General features: G+C 43.3%; 1 protein-coding gene across 1 annotated transcript; it reads right to left on the minus strand.

The window, feature by feature from the left end:
- Window positions 1–816: 816 nt before the first annotated feature.
- On the minus strand, window positions 817–2,034 carry LOC115957467. Its single transcript, XM_031075710.1, has one exon. The coding sequence runs from the start codon at window positions 1,920–1,922 to the stop codon at window positions 1,020–1,022; it is 903 nt and encodes a 300-aa protein (XP_030931570.1). The 5' UTR covers window positions 1,923–2,034; the 3' UTR covers window positions 817–1,019.
- Window positions 2,035–15,407: the final 13,373 nt, after the last annotated feature.

The raw sequence follows: 15,407 nt of genomic DNA on the forward strand, positions 1-15,407 counted from the left end.
GGTAGTGGAATTAGCAGGTCAAAAGTAGCTTTAGAATGTGGTAATTGGGGGTAATTCCAAACTTTGAGCTGAGGTAGTGACCAATAGATCCAAATTAGTGCACTAGAGAACTGTTAATTTTGTTGTTGAAGTCAGATTGCTATATGCAAGATTTGACTGGCTGGAGTTTAATTGGGTGTATAGGAATGCTAACAAAGTTACACGTCTTAGCAAGATGGTCTTTGTCAAACTCTTTTCCAAGTTATTTTGGTGAAGGGATTGATCCCTTAGGAAATGTTGTCTTGGCATGACTAATTCTATTTTTACGTTTATTATTCTAAATATTAATTTCAATTTGATTTTTAATTCATAATCAATAAGCAAACAATTTATATATATATATATATATATAAAATTGTGATTGTTTTTAAATGTACTGTGCATATGCATGGAGTTACACATTAGTAATTATAAAGAAAAGAACAAATAAGAAATAGAATAAATACACCCCCAATTACATATGCAGTTAATTATGAAAAACTAAGCTTTCATGTTTTTTTAATGATTGCTCACTACTTGGCGAGATTAATTACCAATATTGTTGATTATGCCGTGTGGATGAAGAATGTTTTGCCATGTATCTAACCTGTAATTCGGGCTGATATAGCCGTTATGCATTAATAAAGCCTTGATGTTTTTTTCTTTTAAAAAATGAAAGGTTTTCACCTTTTTTTTTTAATGGTTGATATGGTAAGTTATGACTAAAACAATAACTTCTTTTCATGGATTCATTGTTGATAACAGTTAGCACTAATCATAATATGACACTTCAACCTTGAAAAAAAAAAGTGAATTTATAAATTAAATAATACAATAAGGCATCTTATCTGCTTTTGACCCACAGCTCTGACGTTAAGATCAATAACCACTACATACCATACCCTCACCATGTGATCCAATCCAATAATCCAAACCTTTGGCAGAGAAATGTGACACCTCAAGTTGAAGTAAAAGTTCACGCTTCAGTAACTTCAGTCAAACTAGAATCCAGTAAAATTTGAGAGCTGGTTATTTTTTGAAGAATTATATGATGAACCACATAAATGCTGAGCTGGCATCCCTAGTGTATCCTCCACCATCCGATCTTCCCACCTATCTTTCATGGCTTGATTCAGCCGTTGGATGAACCCCTTTTGTTGCTCTTCAAAATAACCCAACAAATGTGCCACAACCCTAGGGTCCTTATCCTCCCACCATTTCTGGTCACAAAGTTCAGGCAACTTATAAACTTTGTCATAATCTTTAACATTAACAAAGCCAGCAACCATGGTGATATACTCGACCAAGCCATCTAAAAGTGTTGGTGGAGCACTAGACTCGCCGTCGTATAGCCATATACGTGCCATGCTACGTTGGACCGACGATACCATGGCATAGTTCACATCATAATCTTCAAATACCAAAGGGTTTATGTTAATAACATAATCATGTTGTAGTTGGTAATTGGTGACCTTGTGAGTGAAGTTGTGGGTAGCTAGACGAAGAGTGACATGGTGTACAACTTTCTTGGGGAAGTGATGGTTGTTATTAGGATAAAGAAGGTTTTCGACGAATTCACTTGTGTTAAGGACTATGCGTGTGGCTTTATCATTGGAGACATAAAAGAGGGTGAAGTATTGGCCAGCAGGAGTGTGTTTAGCATCATTGATTATGGTTATTTCGAAGCCTTTGGATGCTTCAAAATTGGCCCATAATGAGAGAGTCCCAATGAAGAGGACCATGAGAAGGCGTATAATAATGGAGCAATTTGACAAAGGAATAAGATTAGTATCACGAGCTTCATTGGCATGTAATGAAGAAGTGGAGGTGGTGGTGGTAGCGGTAGTGATGATGGTAGGTAGGAGAGGTTGGTGGAGGCCATGTTGGTCCTTCATAATGGGCATATGGAAAGAGGTGTGTTGAAGTGTAGAACTGTATGGAATAATATGTATTGGCCTTGCCACCACTCACTAGTGATTTACATTGTATAAAGCACGATCAAAGTGAGTGGCTTTGAATACTTGGGTCCCCCTCAGGTATAGGTTCCAGAACTTGGCATGTGCCATTGTTGTCTGATTGAAAAAGAGAGATTTCTGATTTCACTTTATTAAGTTTTTAGTTTTAACAATGGAACACCCCACCAGAAAGGAAAGTGCAACAAACAAAAATTTTACAATTAATTTTTTTTTTTTTTTGAGATGTCTAGTTATAATTTTGAGTAATTTCATTTATATATGAATTCACTATTAAGATTATTTTTGAGGTTGGAATGAAAAATGAAGCTTGTCCAAGTTTCCATTTTTATTGATAGAAATGTAATAGAAATAAAAAAGCACAAGAAACATGATTTTGCTCCATGATTTCAATGCTATTAAGATTTAAGGTTGGAATGAAAAAAGAAGCTTGTCCAAGTTTCCATTTATATTGATAGAAATGTAATAGAAATAAAAAAGCACAAGAAACATGATTTTGCTCTATGATTTCAATCATTGGAAATACCTTACACCTAATATATACTAGTAATGCGTTCTATAAGAGTACTTGTGTGTGTAATAAAACATTGGGCAAATTTAGGGATAGACCCAGAATTTTAAGGTAGAGGGGGTTAGAGTAAAAAAAAAAAAAAAAAAAAAAAAAAAAAAAAACCAAATAGACATCTATATAGTATTAAAAAATTATAAATACATAAAATCGTTATTTCTAAATACATTAAGATGCAATCATCTACCAATAAAGACAAAAAAGAAAACAAAATAATTTTTTTTTTTTAATACTAGGCTGATTAGGATTTTTTTTTTTGAAGTTAGAGCATTCATAGTCGTGGTGCTAAAAATTTTAGCTTTAAGTACCTTAAAAATCTATTTTATCTATTTTATTATCTCACTTTACAATACACTCAATGTCAAATGTTCTATTTTGTTATTACTTTATTTAAAATAATATAAACAACTCATTAAAATAATAAAGAAAAGAGAGTGTGCGCACCAGAAATTAGACTGTTGGGCTTGAACTAACTTGGGCTCACAATCTATTTGTAGAGTGGGCTTCAAGATTTCCTACCTTGGGTCGTTCTCGGCACAGAGACTCAAAGTGATGTTGCTCCTCTCTTTCTTAATGACTCTTTTTCCTCTTTTTCTCTGAACCCTTTCCTCTTCCCCAACTTCTTCTATTTATAGCTTGGGTTAGTGGGGAGATTATGATTACAGCCACCGCTAGTGCAATTGGAGTCCAATATTATCTGTTTTAAGTGGGCGTTTAGGTGAGAGTGTGATGCAACATTTATGGCCTTGGAACTTGGTTCAAGCTTAGCCGATTGTGCTCGGTAATGCTGCTCCCTGAGCATTTGATGATTTGTTAGGACTGGGTTCATATGTTTGTTCGGGAAAGTTTATGCTGAACACATATCAGGATCCGAGACCCAAAATTTGTTTTATATGAAGGCAGCTTCAAGAAGGGCTTAGGGCAATGGGGCCGTTCCATTGGGCTTGGGTCTAGGGCCCATATGAGTCTTAGGATCTCGGTACCGTACATTAGCCTTCCCTTGATTCATACCCGGTTGCCGGGAAGAATCAAGGAGTTGGCCGAGCCTTTCGATCTTGGAGGTTTTAGGGCCTGGGACTCGTGGTTATGGCTTCCCATTAATGCTCATCTCAAAAGACGTGCCGTTTCGCGACGTTAGGTACAGTTGTCATTATTGCTTGACGGTTCATGAATCGAAGCGGCACGCGTATCAGTTGGCTTTGGTATTCGCAGGGCCATTCGTAAATCGTGCCCATTTATTGCCTGATTGAACGTTTCTTTCCCCCCCTTTTTGATCCTATAAATAGTTTCCCTTAGAACATTCTTTCACTTTTTCTCCACCTCTGATTTTTCGAGTTTACTCTCTGCCGACCAACTTTCTGTGCGCTTACTCACCTGCCCAGAGTTCCTTCCCTCCTTAGAACCCAAAGTAAGTTTTCTTCCTTTTCCTATTCCTTCAGCTTATTTCTTCAAGTTCCCTTTCATAGCATCAAGCATCATAGATGGGTTACTCTTATCTTCTAGAGTCCTCGGCCACCTTGGCTACCTTTAGAAACAAGTTTAGTATTCTCGATGACGTGGAAGTGGCTTACTGTCATGAGAGCGAAATTGCTTTACACCAAGGTCGAGGCACAACCTTCTTTCCTTTGATGTCAATTTTAGAGGGTAGGGTTAGGTTCCCCGTAGATCCCCTTTTGACACATACACTTAGGTACTACGGACTGTGTCCCAACCAGTTTCCTCCCAACTTTTACCGGCTAGTTAGCTGCGTCAGTAGGTTGAACCATACCTTTGACTTACAATTAGACTATCATGACATTAACCATATGTATAGCCTCTGTGGGAATAAAGCTACCAACTATTACCTAAAGACAAGAGATAACCGGGTACGGCTAATATCATGCCTACCTGATTCGAACAAGAACTCTGTCGAGGAGTACGTTCGGGTGCGCGGTAATTGGTTTGCCGGGGACGTCCCTTGCCCTCTTTCACGGCGTGAAGTGGGTTTGTACCAATCCCTTAATCTAATTATTTTCCTCCCCCTTTTCCTTTTCTTTTTATTGAAGTAAAACTTTATTGCCAGATACTGATATAACACTTGTTCTTTTGCAGACGACAAAGTGTTTGTTCCGGACATCAGAACTGTCCACGTCAAAGACTTGAACTTTATACTTTGTTCCGAGATATTCGTGCATTGGGATGGATAGCTCCGAGCATCGCATTTGATCCTCGGAGTAGAGCCAGTTTACTCTAACTGGCAGACCTTCAAGCAGGCACTTCTAGTTGATAGTCCCTTGCTGTCATACATTGACGTCCGATACGCCAACTTTTTGCCGCCGAAACTTACAACCCGGGAGATGAGGGAGTTTGGACGGCGCTTCGCCTACTCGGACGAGCTAGCCCCTTTGCGAGACGAGTCTGCAGAACGCGTGTCTCGGCGCCTTAGAGAGTTAGCCCACGAGGCTATCCAACAAGAGGACCCCGTTCAAGAGCAGGCGCAACCCGAGAATCCGCCCGCTGAACCCGAGCAACCAACAACCGAGGCAGAGGATAACCAACTCGGCAGAAACATGGTGTCACGGAGGTTTATGACCATTGACTGCTTTGTGCCTGGCGCACGGCAACCCACACAGCCCTCACCTTCCCAGGGCCGGAGTTAGGTGCCTCACCCTCCACCTTCTTCTCAAGCCGGGCGAGCCCGTAAGAAGCAGAGGGTCGCCGATCAACCATCCTCGGGTTTGAGAGATTTTGCTGACCAGACTCCTCCCCAGCCAATGGGGGGGATTGTAATCTGTGATCAGCAGACCCAGGTTGGGCCGGAGGTCGTGTCCTCCTCCCAAGCTACTCCTGCGTGGAAGCCAAAGTTTTTGCTAGATGGCAAGCCTTTGCCTTCAACAGCCTGTGTGCGGATGTGGGAGAAAGGCGAGGGTGGCCGTATTGCCCAGTCCCTAGCCGAGGGTCTTCTTCTCCCCAAGGATGTGCATGCCTTTGAGGAGGGATCTGAGGAGTCCGTGGGGCTCCGGTTAGAGTGGCACGCTATCGCGGTAATTTTTTAGTTATCTATTTCTTTCCATGTATTTACTTCTACTTCCTTACTAACTTTTGTGATTGCCAGGCTGCTCAACTGGCCCACATAATGGCCGACCGGGCACGGGATCTTGCCAAGGAAGTAGAGCGTGAGAAGGGGGCATGGGAGTCAGCGGCCAAAACAGCAAAGGAAAAACTAAAGGCAGCTGAGTTCGCTGAGAAGAAAGCCGTTGCCGCGGAGAAAAATAGGGTGCTGGCGGAAAAGAGGCGTGCAGAGCTTTTGGCCAAGCAACACGAAACAGATGTGAAGCTAGTTGAAGCCATCAGCCTCAACACTTCTCAAGCCGAGGAGCTAGTCGACCTTAGGGCAGCCCTAGAGGCCTGTGAGCAGAAATGGTACAACGAAAGATTTGCTCATGCCGAGAAATCTGCGGAGCCGGTAGTGGACTAAGCTCGGAAGTTGGGTGGTTCACCGCTCTTCAAGCACTGGGAGTTCCCGAGGATTCCCACCTGAGAGACCTTGGCCAAATTCCCTTCCCGAGTCCCGTTATTGCCGTGCAGGATCCCTCGGTTGCTCCTGAAGAGGAAGAAATGGCAAGCATGAGGGAGCTGGTTAAACAGATTGACGCTCATGCCGAGCCAGATGACATGGAAGCCACCAGCATCCTGACTATACAAGACCTTCTCGGTGAAGACTCGCGTTACCCCCTGACCGATCAGCAAGAAGTGGCAGATCTGACCCGACCCTCCAGCTGATTATCTGCAGTCTAATTTTTTATGCTTTCACTTTTTTATTGGATTTTTAGTTTATTTAATGGTTTATTTGCCTATGTCACTAGGATGTGGTGAACGAACAATTTCCTCTATTTCACGGGATTGACCCGTAAACAGCTTCTTTATTTACCTTGGTTTTAATTCGTTGCATGAATTTCTATTTATTTGCATGTTTTGCTTAGACTTCTGTCAGTGTTTTGGATAGTCCGAGAGTGACAATGCATTTATTGCTTGTAAAGGATCAGGGTTCCCACAGGCTTAGTGATTTATATTGCAGAGGATGATGTTTTTGTTATCTTTTTATTCCTTTGTGACGATAAGGTTTCCACCTGCTCGGCGATTGTAATCGAGCCGAGGGCCAGGTTTCTGTCCTTAAAGTTTTATTTTTTCAGTGACAAGATTTCCACATGCTCGGCAATTTTAATCGAGCCAAGGGCTAGGTTTCTGTCCTTAAGGTTTTTACTTTTTTAGTGACTAGGTTTCCACCTGCTCGGCGATTTTAATCGAGCCGAGGGCCAGGTTTCTGTCCTTAAGGTTTTTATTTTTTTAGTGACTAGGTTTCCACTTGCTCAGCGATTTTAATCGAGCCGAGAGCCAGGTTTTTGTCCTTAAGGTTTTTATTTTTTCAGTGACAAGGTTTCCACTTGCTCGGCGATTTTAATCGAGTCGAGGGTCAGGTTTCTGTCCTTAGAGCTTTTATTTGTAGTTCTCTTGGTGCGCAATAATGGAACCGAAAACAGCATATACAAGCAGCTCCTTTATAATCTTGTCTTTAGCAAAATACAAGTTTTGGCTTACATGGATTGTCACGCATAAAACTTCTTTAAGTTGTGGGCATTCCAAGGCCGGGGAAGCGGCCTCTCGTCAAGATCTTCTTCCAAGTAGTAGGCCCCTGCGCCGGTGATGGCGATAACTCTGTACGGTCCTTCCTAGGTTTAAGCAAGCTTCCCTGCAGCTACGTCTCGCATGTTTCCCATGACCTTTCTTAGCACTAATTCCCCAGCACTGAATTCCCTCTCCTTTACATCTTGGTTGTATCTTTGGGCTAGTTTCTGCTGATACTCGATGAGACGTATGGTCGCGGCCTCCCTGCATTCTTCTAGCCAGTCCAAATGCTCCATCATCAGGTCGGCGTTCTGGGCGGGGTCAAACCCCGCGACCTATGCACTGCATAAGTTCACCTCGGTCGGTATTACGGCCTCCGCCCCGTATGTCAAAGAGAAAGGGGTCTCGCCTGTGGATCTTCTGGGGGTCGTTCGGTAAGCCCATAATACATTAGGTAGCTCTTCTGCCCATCTCCCCTTTGCCCTGTCCAACCTCCTCTTGAGCCCGTTCAAGATCGTCTTGTTAACTGCCTCGGCTTGACTGTTGCTTTGTGGATAAGCCAGGGTTGAATACTTGTTCCTAATGCCGAGATCATTGCAGAAGGCCCGAAAAGCTTTACTAACGAACTGTAGTCCGTTGTCTGTTACTAGTGAATTTGGCACCCCAAACCTTGTGACTATGTTTTTCCATACAAACTTCTTCACGTCAGTATCCCGGATGTTAGCCAAGGCCTCGGCTTCCGCCCATTTTGTGAAGTAATCTACAGCCACCAATACGAAATGGCGGTTGCCTGTTGCTCGGGAGAATGGGCCGAGGATGTCAAGCCCCCATTGCATGAATGGCCATGGGCTGCTAACGGGGTTCAGACGACCTACTGGCTGGTGGATCAATGGGGCGTGCTTTTGACACTGTTCACATCTCCGGATGTATTCGGCAGCATCCTTCTGCATCTGTGGCCACCAAAACCCCTGGGTCATCGCTCTGTGCACTAAAGATCATTCCCCAACATGGCCGCCACACACTCCGTCATGTAGCTCGGTCAGAAGTTCACTTACTTTCTTGGGATGTAAACATAAAAGGTAAGGGCTTGCGAAAGATCTTCGGTACAATTTGTGATCTGAAGATAGCCAATACCAGGGAGCCACCCGACGAATCTTTTTGGCCTCGTCTTCATCATCAGGAACTTTGTTCTCGGCAAGGAAATCTATGATCGAGTTCATCCAGCACGGATTGGCCACAGTTACCTTGGCAACCTCCACTCTGGCCTGGTCGTAAATATTCTTCACACTGATGCTTGGCTCTCTTATAAGCTCTATTTTGACTAGCCGTGGCGTATCCTCAGTAGCGGATGAAGCTAACGTGACTAGTGAGTCGGCGTGTTTGTTTTGAGACCGACCTACCTGGGCCACCTTTACCGTTTCGAATTGGCCGATAATCTGCTTAGCTGCATTTAGATAGGCTTTCATCCGCGAGTCCCGAGCTTCGAAGCTTCCCATGATTTGATAAACAACCAGCTGAGAGTTTGAATAAATCTCAACATCTTTTGCGCCCAGATGCAATACGGCCCTCAAACCAGCCAGTAGGGCCTCGTATTTGGCTTCATTGTTTGAGGCTTTGAATCCTAATCTGAAGGAGTGTTCTAATCGTATGCCCTATGGGGTGATTATGACAATACCAGCCCCAACCCCCATAGCATTAGAAGCATCGTCTACAAACACCTTCCACAGATGAACTTCTGCATTACAGATTACCTTCCCGTCGTTCTTAGGTGTGAATTCTGCGATGAAATTTGCAAGAACTTGTCCTTTCACCGAGCTTCTCGATCGGTACCTTATGTCGAACGAACCTAACCGAGTCCCCCATTTGGCAATTCGGCCCGTGAAGTCTGATCTTTTTAGCAGTGACTGCAATGGATACTCGGTGAGGACAAACATCGTATGGGCCTGAAAGTAATGTGGCAACTTCCTAGTGGCATGTACCAGGGCTAAAACCAACTTCTCCAGGGGCAAATACCTCGTCTCGGCATTTACTAAGGTTTTGCTTATGCTTATGTAATATACAGGCATATGTACTCCTTGATCCCTTAGTAACACAGCACTTACGGCATGGTCGGTGACCGAGAGGTACATAAACAAATCCTCCTCAGGCTCCGTCAACATTGGCGCCTTTACCAAGTATTCCATCAGTTCTTGAAAAGCCTCATCACATCCCTTGTCCCAATAAAACCCCTTCCACTTCTTCAGAAGTTGATAAAATGGCTGGTAGTGATCGGCGAATTTGGAGATGAATCGGTTTAGGGCGGCTAACATCCCGGTAAGCACTTGCATTTCTTTGGGATTGCTTGGTGGTCTGAGATGCTTCACAGCCTCTATTTGGTCGGGGTTGGCCTCTATCCCCCGAGTAGAAACCAGATAACCTAGGAACTTGCCAACCCTCACACTGAAAGTGTGCTTCTCGGTGTTTAGGCGCAATTTATGCCACCGGAGTATCTCAAATACTCCCCGGAGGTCTTCCGTGTGTTGTAACACTTTTCTGCTTTTCACCACCATGTCGTCAATATATTCTTCAACTGTGCACCTAATTTTTTCTCGAAACATCCTCGTCATCATCCGTTGGTACATGGCTCCGGCGTTCTTCAATCCAAACGGTATGACCTCGTAGTGATAGTTTGCAGTTGGGGAGATAAATGCTATCTTTTCTCGATCCTCGGGTGCCAAGACAATTTGGTGGTAACCCTGGAAAGCATTCAAGAAGCTCATCCTTGGGTGCCCATATGTCGCGTCTACTAGTTGGTCAATCTTGGGCATAGGGAACAGATCCTTGGGACACGCCTTGTTCAAGTTTGTGAAGTCCACTCAAACTCTCCATTTACCATTCTTTTTCTTCACGACCATTGTATTCGCTAGCCATCTTGGGAAGAATATTTCTCTTATCACTCTAGCTTCCTTTAGCTGCTGGACCTCCAAGTTCACTGCGTCAACATGTTCCTTTGATGCTCTTCTCGGCTTTTGCTTTTTCGGGGGAAATGATGGGTCCACATTAAGCTTGTGGACAATGAACTCGGGATCTACGCCGGGCACTTCATACGGGTTCCAGGCAAAAACGTCTAAGTTTTGCAAAAGGAACAACAACATCTCTACCCTTTCTCGGTCATTCATGCTTGTACCTATCTGGAAATACCTATCAGTATCTGGAAAAATTCTAACCTTCCATACCTCCTCGGCAACGTCCGCCCCCGTTTCCCTTCGGGGCTTCTGTAATTGCTATAAAGCTTCTCTATTAGTCTGTTCCGCCTGTTCGAGCTGTTCACTTTTCCACTTGACCGCGACAACAAGACACTGCCTCGCCACTCATTGGTTTCCTCTCACCTCGGTGACTCCATATTTGGTGGGAAATTTTACTTTCACGTGGAGGGTGGACGGAACAGCCTTCATTGCGTGAATCCACGGCCTCCCCAGGATTGCAGTATATGGTGAGAATGATCGGACTATTATGAAGGTCACTATAACTTCCTTGCCTTCCATGTCCACCGAGAGAGAGATTTGTCCCTCGGGAACCACGACTCTTCCGTCGAATGAGACCAGCGGCGTGTCATATTTCGCCAAATCCTAACTCTTCAGTCCGAGCCCTTCAAACAGGTCCGGGTACATGACGTCAGCCCCGCTTCCTTGGTTTATCATCACCCTTTTCACTAGGCACCCACTTATCCAAGCAATTACTACCAACGCATCATCATAAGGTTGGACCGTCCCCTCCAAATCCTCTTCTCCGAATGAGATGGTCAGCCGTTCAACTTTCTTCTTCTTCTCGGGTGAATCTCTTTCCGTGCAAGCCACTGTTAATACCCTTTTAGCTGCTGTCGTACCTCTTGGTGCAGCGTGGATGACTTCGATCACCCCCAGTGGTGGCGGGAGGGGGTTCTTTTTCTGTTGAACACCCTGACTGGCTTCCCGGTCCGTGGAGTCCACTACAAACTCCTTCAGGTACCCTGCTTTTACTAGCTGCCCGAGATGATCTTTTAGTACCTAACATTACTCGGTGGTGTGCCCTTTGTCTCTATGGTATATGCAGTACAGGTTTTGGTTCCTCCAAGATGGATCCCCCCCATTTTGTTTGGCCACCTAAAGAATGATTCATTCTTGATCCGATCTAAGATTTTGTACACGGGCTCTTTGAACGCCACATTAACTCCCTCAATTTGCACCCTTGGTTCCTACAACCTGAAGTCTTTTTTTGGTCTTGCCGGTACAACGCCTTACCGAGATCTCCTGAGTAACGGAGCTTTCCCCTTGTTCTACAGCCGATCATCCTCCAGGCGTTTGTACTCCTCAATGCGTCTCATAAGCTGCCTTATATCCTCGGGAGGTCTTTTCGTCAATGACTCCCGCAATTTAGAGTCTTCGGGGAGCCCTATCCTAAAGGTGCTTACTGCAATCTTCTCATTTCCTCCACCAATCTCATTGTAGAGTTCCTAGTACCGGCTGGCATAACTCCGGAGGGTTTTCCCGACCCTCATCTTTATGGAAAGTAACGCATCCATCGGCTGTAGCACTCGGCTGCATGTCATGAATCTACTGCCGAATTCTTGAATCAGCTCTGCGAAGCTACGAATGGAGCCTTTTCGTAACCCATTGAACCATCTCAGGACCGTTGAGCCGAGACTAGAGGGGAATACCTTACACATCAATGCATCATTGTGTGCATACAAGGACATCATGTGGATGCAATGACTGACATGCTCCACAGGGTCCGTCTTCCCATCGTAGGAGTTGAATGGCGGTCGCGTGAATCTACTCGGCATAGGGGCCCGTTCAATCTCATCTGAGAACGGTGACCGGGCAGTCATTCACAGGGCTCGGCTCATGGCATCCAGGGTAGCATTGTGGGGCTGCCGTTTCTCCGGCAATTCCGACCCCCGGTCGTCGTATCCATGAGACCGTGAACGGTTCCGGTGATGGTATGCCTCTCGGGAGTGCCGGCGTGATTCTTGAGAGCGCGATCAGTTTTGGAATCGTTGTGTGCAAGAATGACCGAAGCCCCTCTCGCCCCAATTTCTCCTTTGCCGGCGGTTGTGATCCCTTTCTTGGCGTCGACCCCTTACTTTTAGTTTTAGATTTGTTACCTGTCTTCGCAACCGCTCCAGCTCTCGATCTCTATCATCATACTGCCTATGCGCCGAGATGCCCGAAATTGTTCGGCGTGTCTGATCCGACCCTTCTCCTAGTCCAGACCTTTCCTCCCCTTTGGGGTGCTCCCTATCCTCACGTCGTTTTTGCCTTCTCTCCCTCTACGTCGATCCCCGAGAAGATCTTTCGGAACTACTCGGTGCACGCCCCCCTGAACGCTCCTCGGACATCTCCCTTGTTTGAGTCTCAGTCGAACCACAACTTCGTAGGAGGGCCCCACGGTGGCGCCAATTGTGCGCACCAAAAATGAGACTGTTGGGCTTGAACTCACTTGGGCTCACAATCTATTTGTAGAGTGGGCTTCAAGATTTCCTACCTTGGGTCGTTCTCGGCACAGAGACGTAAAGTGATATTGCTCCTCTCTTTCTTAATGACTCTTTTTCCTCTTTTTCTCTGAACCCTTTCCTCTTCCCCAACTTCTTCTATTTATAGCTTGGGTTAGTGGGGAGATTATGATTACAGCCACCGCTAGTGCAATTGGAGGTCCAATATTATCTGTTTTAAGTGGGCGTTTAGGTGAGAGTGGGATGCAACATTTATGGCCTTGGAACTTAGTTCAGGCTTAGTTGATTGTGCTCGGTAATGCTGCTCCCTGAGCATTTGATGATTTGTTAGGACTGGGTTCATATGTTTATTCGGGAAAGTTTATGCCGAACACATATCAGGATCTGAGGCCCAAAATTTGTTTTATATGAAGGCAGCTTCAAGAAGGGCTTAGGGCAATGGGGCCGTTTCATTGGGCCTGGGCCCAGGGCCCATATGAGTCTCGGGATCTTGGTACCATACAGAGAGAATTTGAATTTTTTAATTGAAGGAAGAGAGATATTCTTAATAAAATACTGTATTTTTATTTTTTATTTTTAACAACTTGCTATAGTCAACTGGTATTTATACCAGTTTACTGTAGTTGCAAAAAATTTAGTTTTAGTTTCTCTAATAACACGTGATTTTTTTGTTCTCTGGTGATAAAATAGTTTTTTTTTTACAAAAATAAAGCAATCATTGTGAATATTTTTATTTTTTTTGTTATGTTTTTGGGTTGGATAGTTGCTATTAGGGTTAGGCTAGCTAGACTGATTGGGGAGAAGGGAGCCCAACTACAAAAATGAAATATAGAATGACTAAAAAAAAAAAAAATGGACCTAGAGGGGCCCAGGCCTCCCTGGGTTTGTCCCTAGGCAAATTACAATTTACCCATTTGTAATTTGACCGAAATTTAAGTTGCCTATTTTGATTTGAAATTTGAAATTTTACCCACTTAAGGTTAGCTCAGTTAAATTTCTTTGACCCACATTTGTTAAAAATAGAACTAAATATGTAATTTTGCTTAATTTTTATGTTTCTCTTATCCAAAAACACATAAAAAACATAAAAACATAAAAATACAAGATCAAATAAGATCAAAAACTATCTATTAGAACACTTGCATCATGAAATTTCAAACCACATATAGACAATCTAAATTTTGGTCAAACCTCAGTGGGTAAAATGTCAAATTTTAAACAACAAGTGGACAGCTTAAATTTCAGTCAAACCACAAGTAGGTAAGTTAGAATTTGTCCTAAAACAATATTCACTAAACCAAACAGTGACACATGAGTGTTTGATTGTTGGTTGTGAAAATATATCGTATTCATTTGCAGTGAATAATATATATAAAAATGTTAAAGTTACTATAAGTTTTATTATATAAAAATAAGTTTATCAAAAAAATTATTATATATAAATAAATGTGATTATGGGTTCTAGTTAGCTAAACTACTAAAGTTTCTGACAGTTGAATCAAAGATCTGAGGTTCATCCCCACTTACACAAAAACTGATTGGTGTCTTGATCTGATGAAAAAAAGAACAATCACCAAAAGTGGATGACATAGGTTAAAACTCTATAAAAATAAATATAGAGTCTGTTTGGATAGAACTTATTTTGCTGAAACTGAAAACACTGTAGCAAAATAATTTTTAAATGTGTGAATAGTACCGTGGGACCCATTTTTAATGAAAAAGTTGATAAAAAGTGTAATTTGTGGGTCCGTGAACAGTGCATATGTGCACTGTTCACTGCAGAAAGTCAACAATTGCGGTTACTGTTCATTGAACAGTAACCGCAATACTCCAAATGAAAACGCATGAAAAAAAAAAAAAAACATAAACGCAACGCAACGCAACTTAAGTCCAACCCAAACACACACGTAATAGGTAGGTTTCAACCACCTCTTAAATGAATTTTTTTTTTTTTGGAGAGAGTTTCAATATATGGCGTTCGCTTCTGATGATAACTTTTTATCATTAGACCAAGACACCAATCAGTTTTTGGAGTAGGCAGGGATTGAATCCTAAATCTCTTTTTTTTTTTGAGAAACAACCCCCTTGGGTTAAATTTATTGATGCATCCTCAAAAGGTCAAGTTGATAAACATCAAAAATATCTGGAGGAACAGCCTCCATCCAGACAAGAAAAGGATCTCTAATAGCCCGTCTAGCAAGTTTGTGGGCAACACAATTCCCTTCCCTATGAATATGCTTGATTGAAATGAAAGAAAAACTAGAAAACAAGAACTTAATATCCTTCAGTACATGACCCAAATAGGAGCAGTCCATATAGTCACCAAGAATAGCCTTGATAACTATCTCAGAGTCACCTTCCAAGATCAACCTGTCAAACCCAAGTTCCTTAGCAAAAACCAGAGCCCGACGAGCCGCTAACACCTCCACCATCTCCACCGAAGCAGGTGATGGAATTTGTTGTGATAAAGCAGCCATAACCAATCCTTGCTCATCTCGGATTATCACTCCGGCGCCAGCTAGTCCATCTTGGGAAAAGATAGCACCGTCGAAGTTCGCCTTCACACATGTTGCAGAGGGAGGCCTCCATTTTACTGCATGGGCTGTTCTTGGAATCACAGCATGGATGGGGCGGAGTTGCTGGAATTCCTGAAGCGCACAAGTGGCCTTAAGAGCAACCTGGCAGACCGGTACAGTAGGCTCTCCCACACGAGCTCTGTTTCGGTGCTGCCATATTTCTACTACGATCATTGCAAACAGATCCAATGACGGTT

Source organism: Quercus lobata, chromosome 8 (assembly GCF_001633185.2).
Source record: "Quercus lobata isolate SW786 chromosome 8, ValleyOak3.0 Primary Assembly, whole genome shotgun sequence".
Lineage (NCBI taxonomy): Eukaryota > Viridiplantae > Streptophyta > Magnoliopsida > Fagales > Fagaceae > Quercus > Quercus lobata.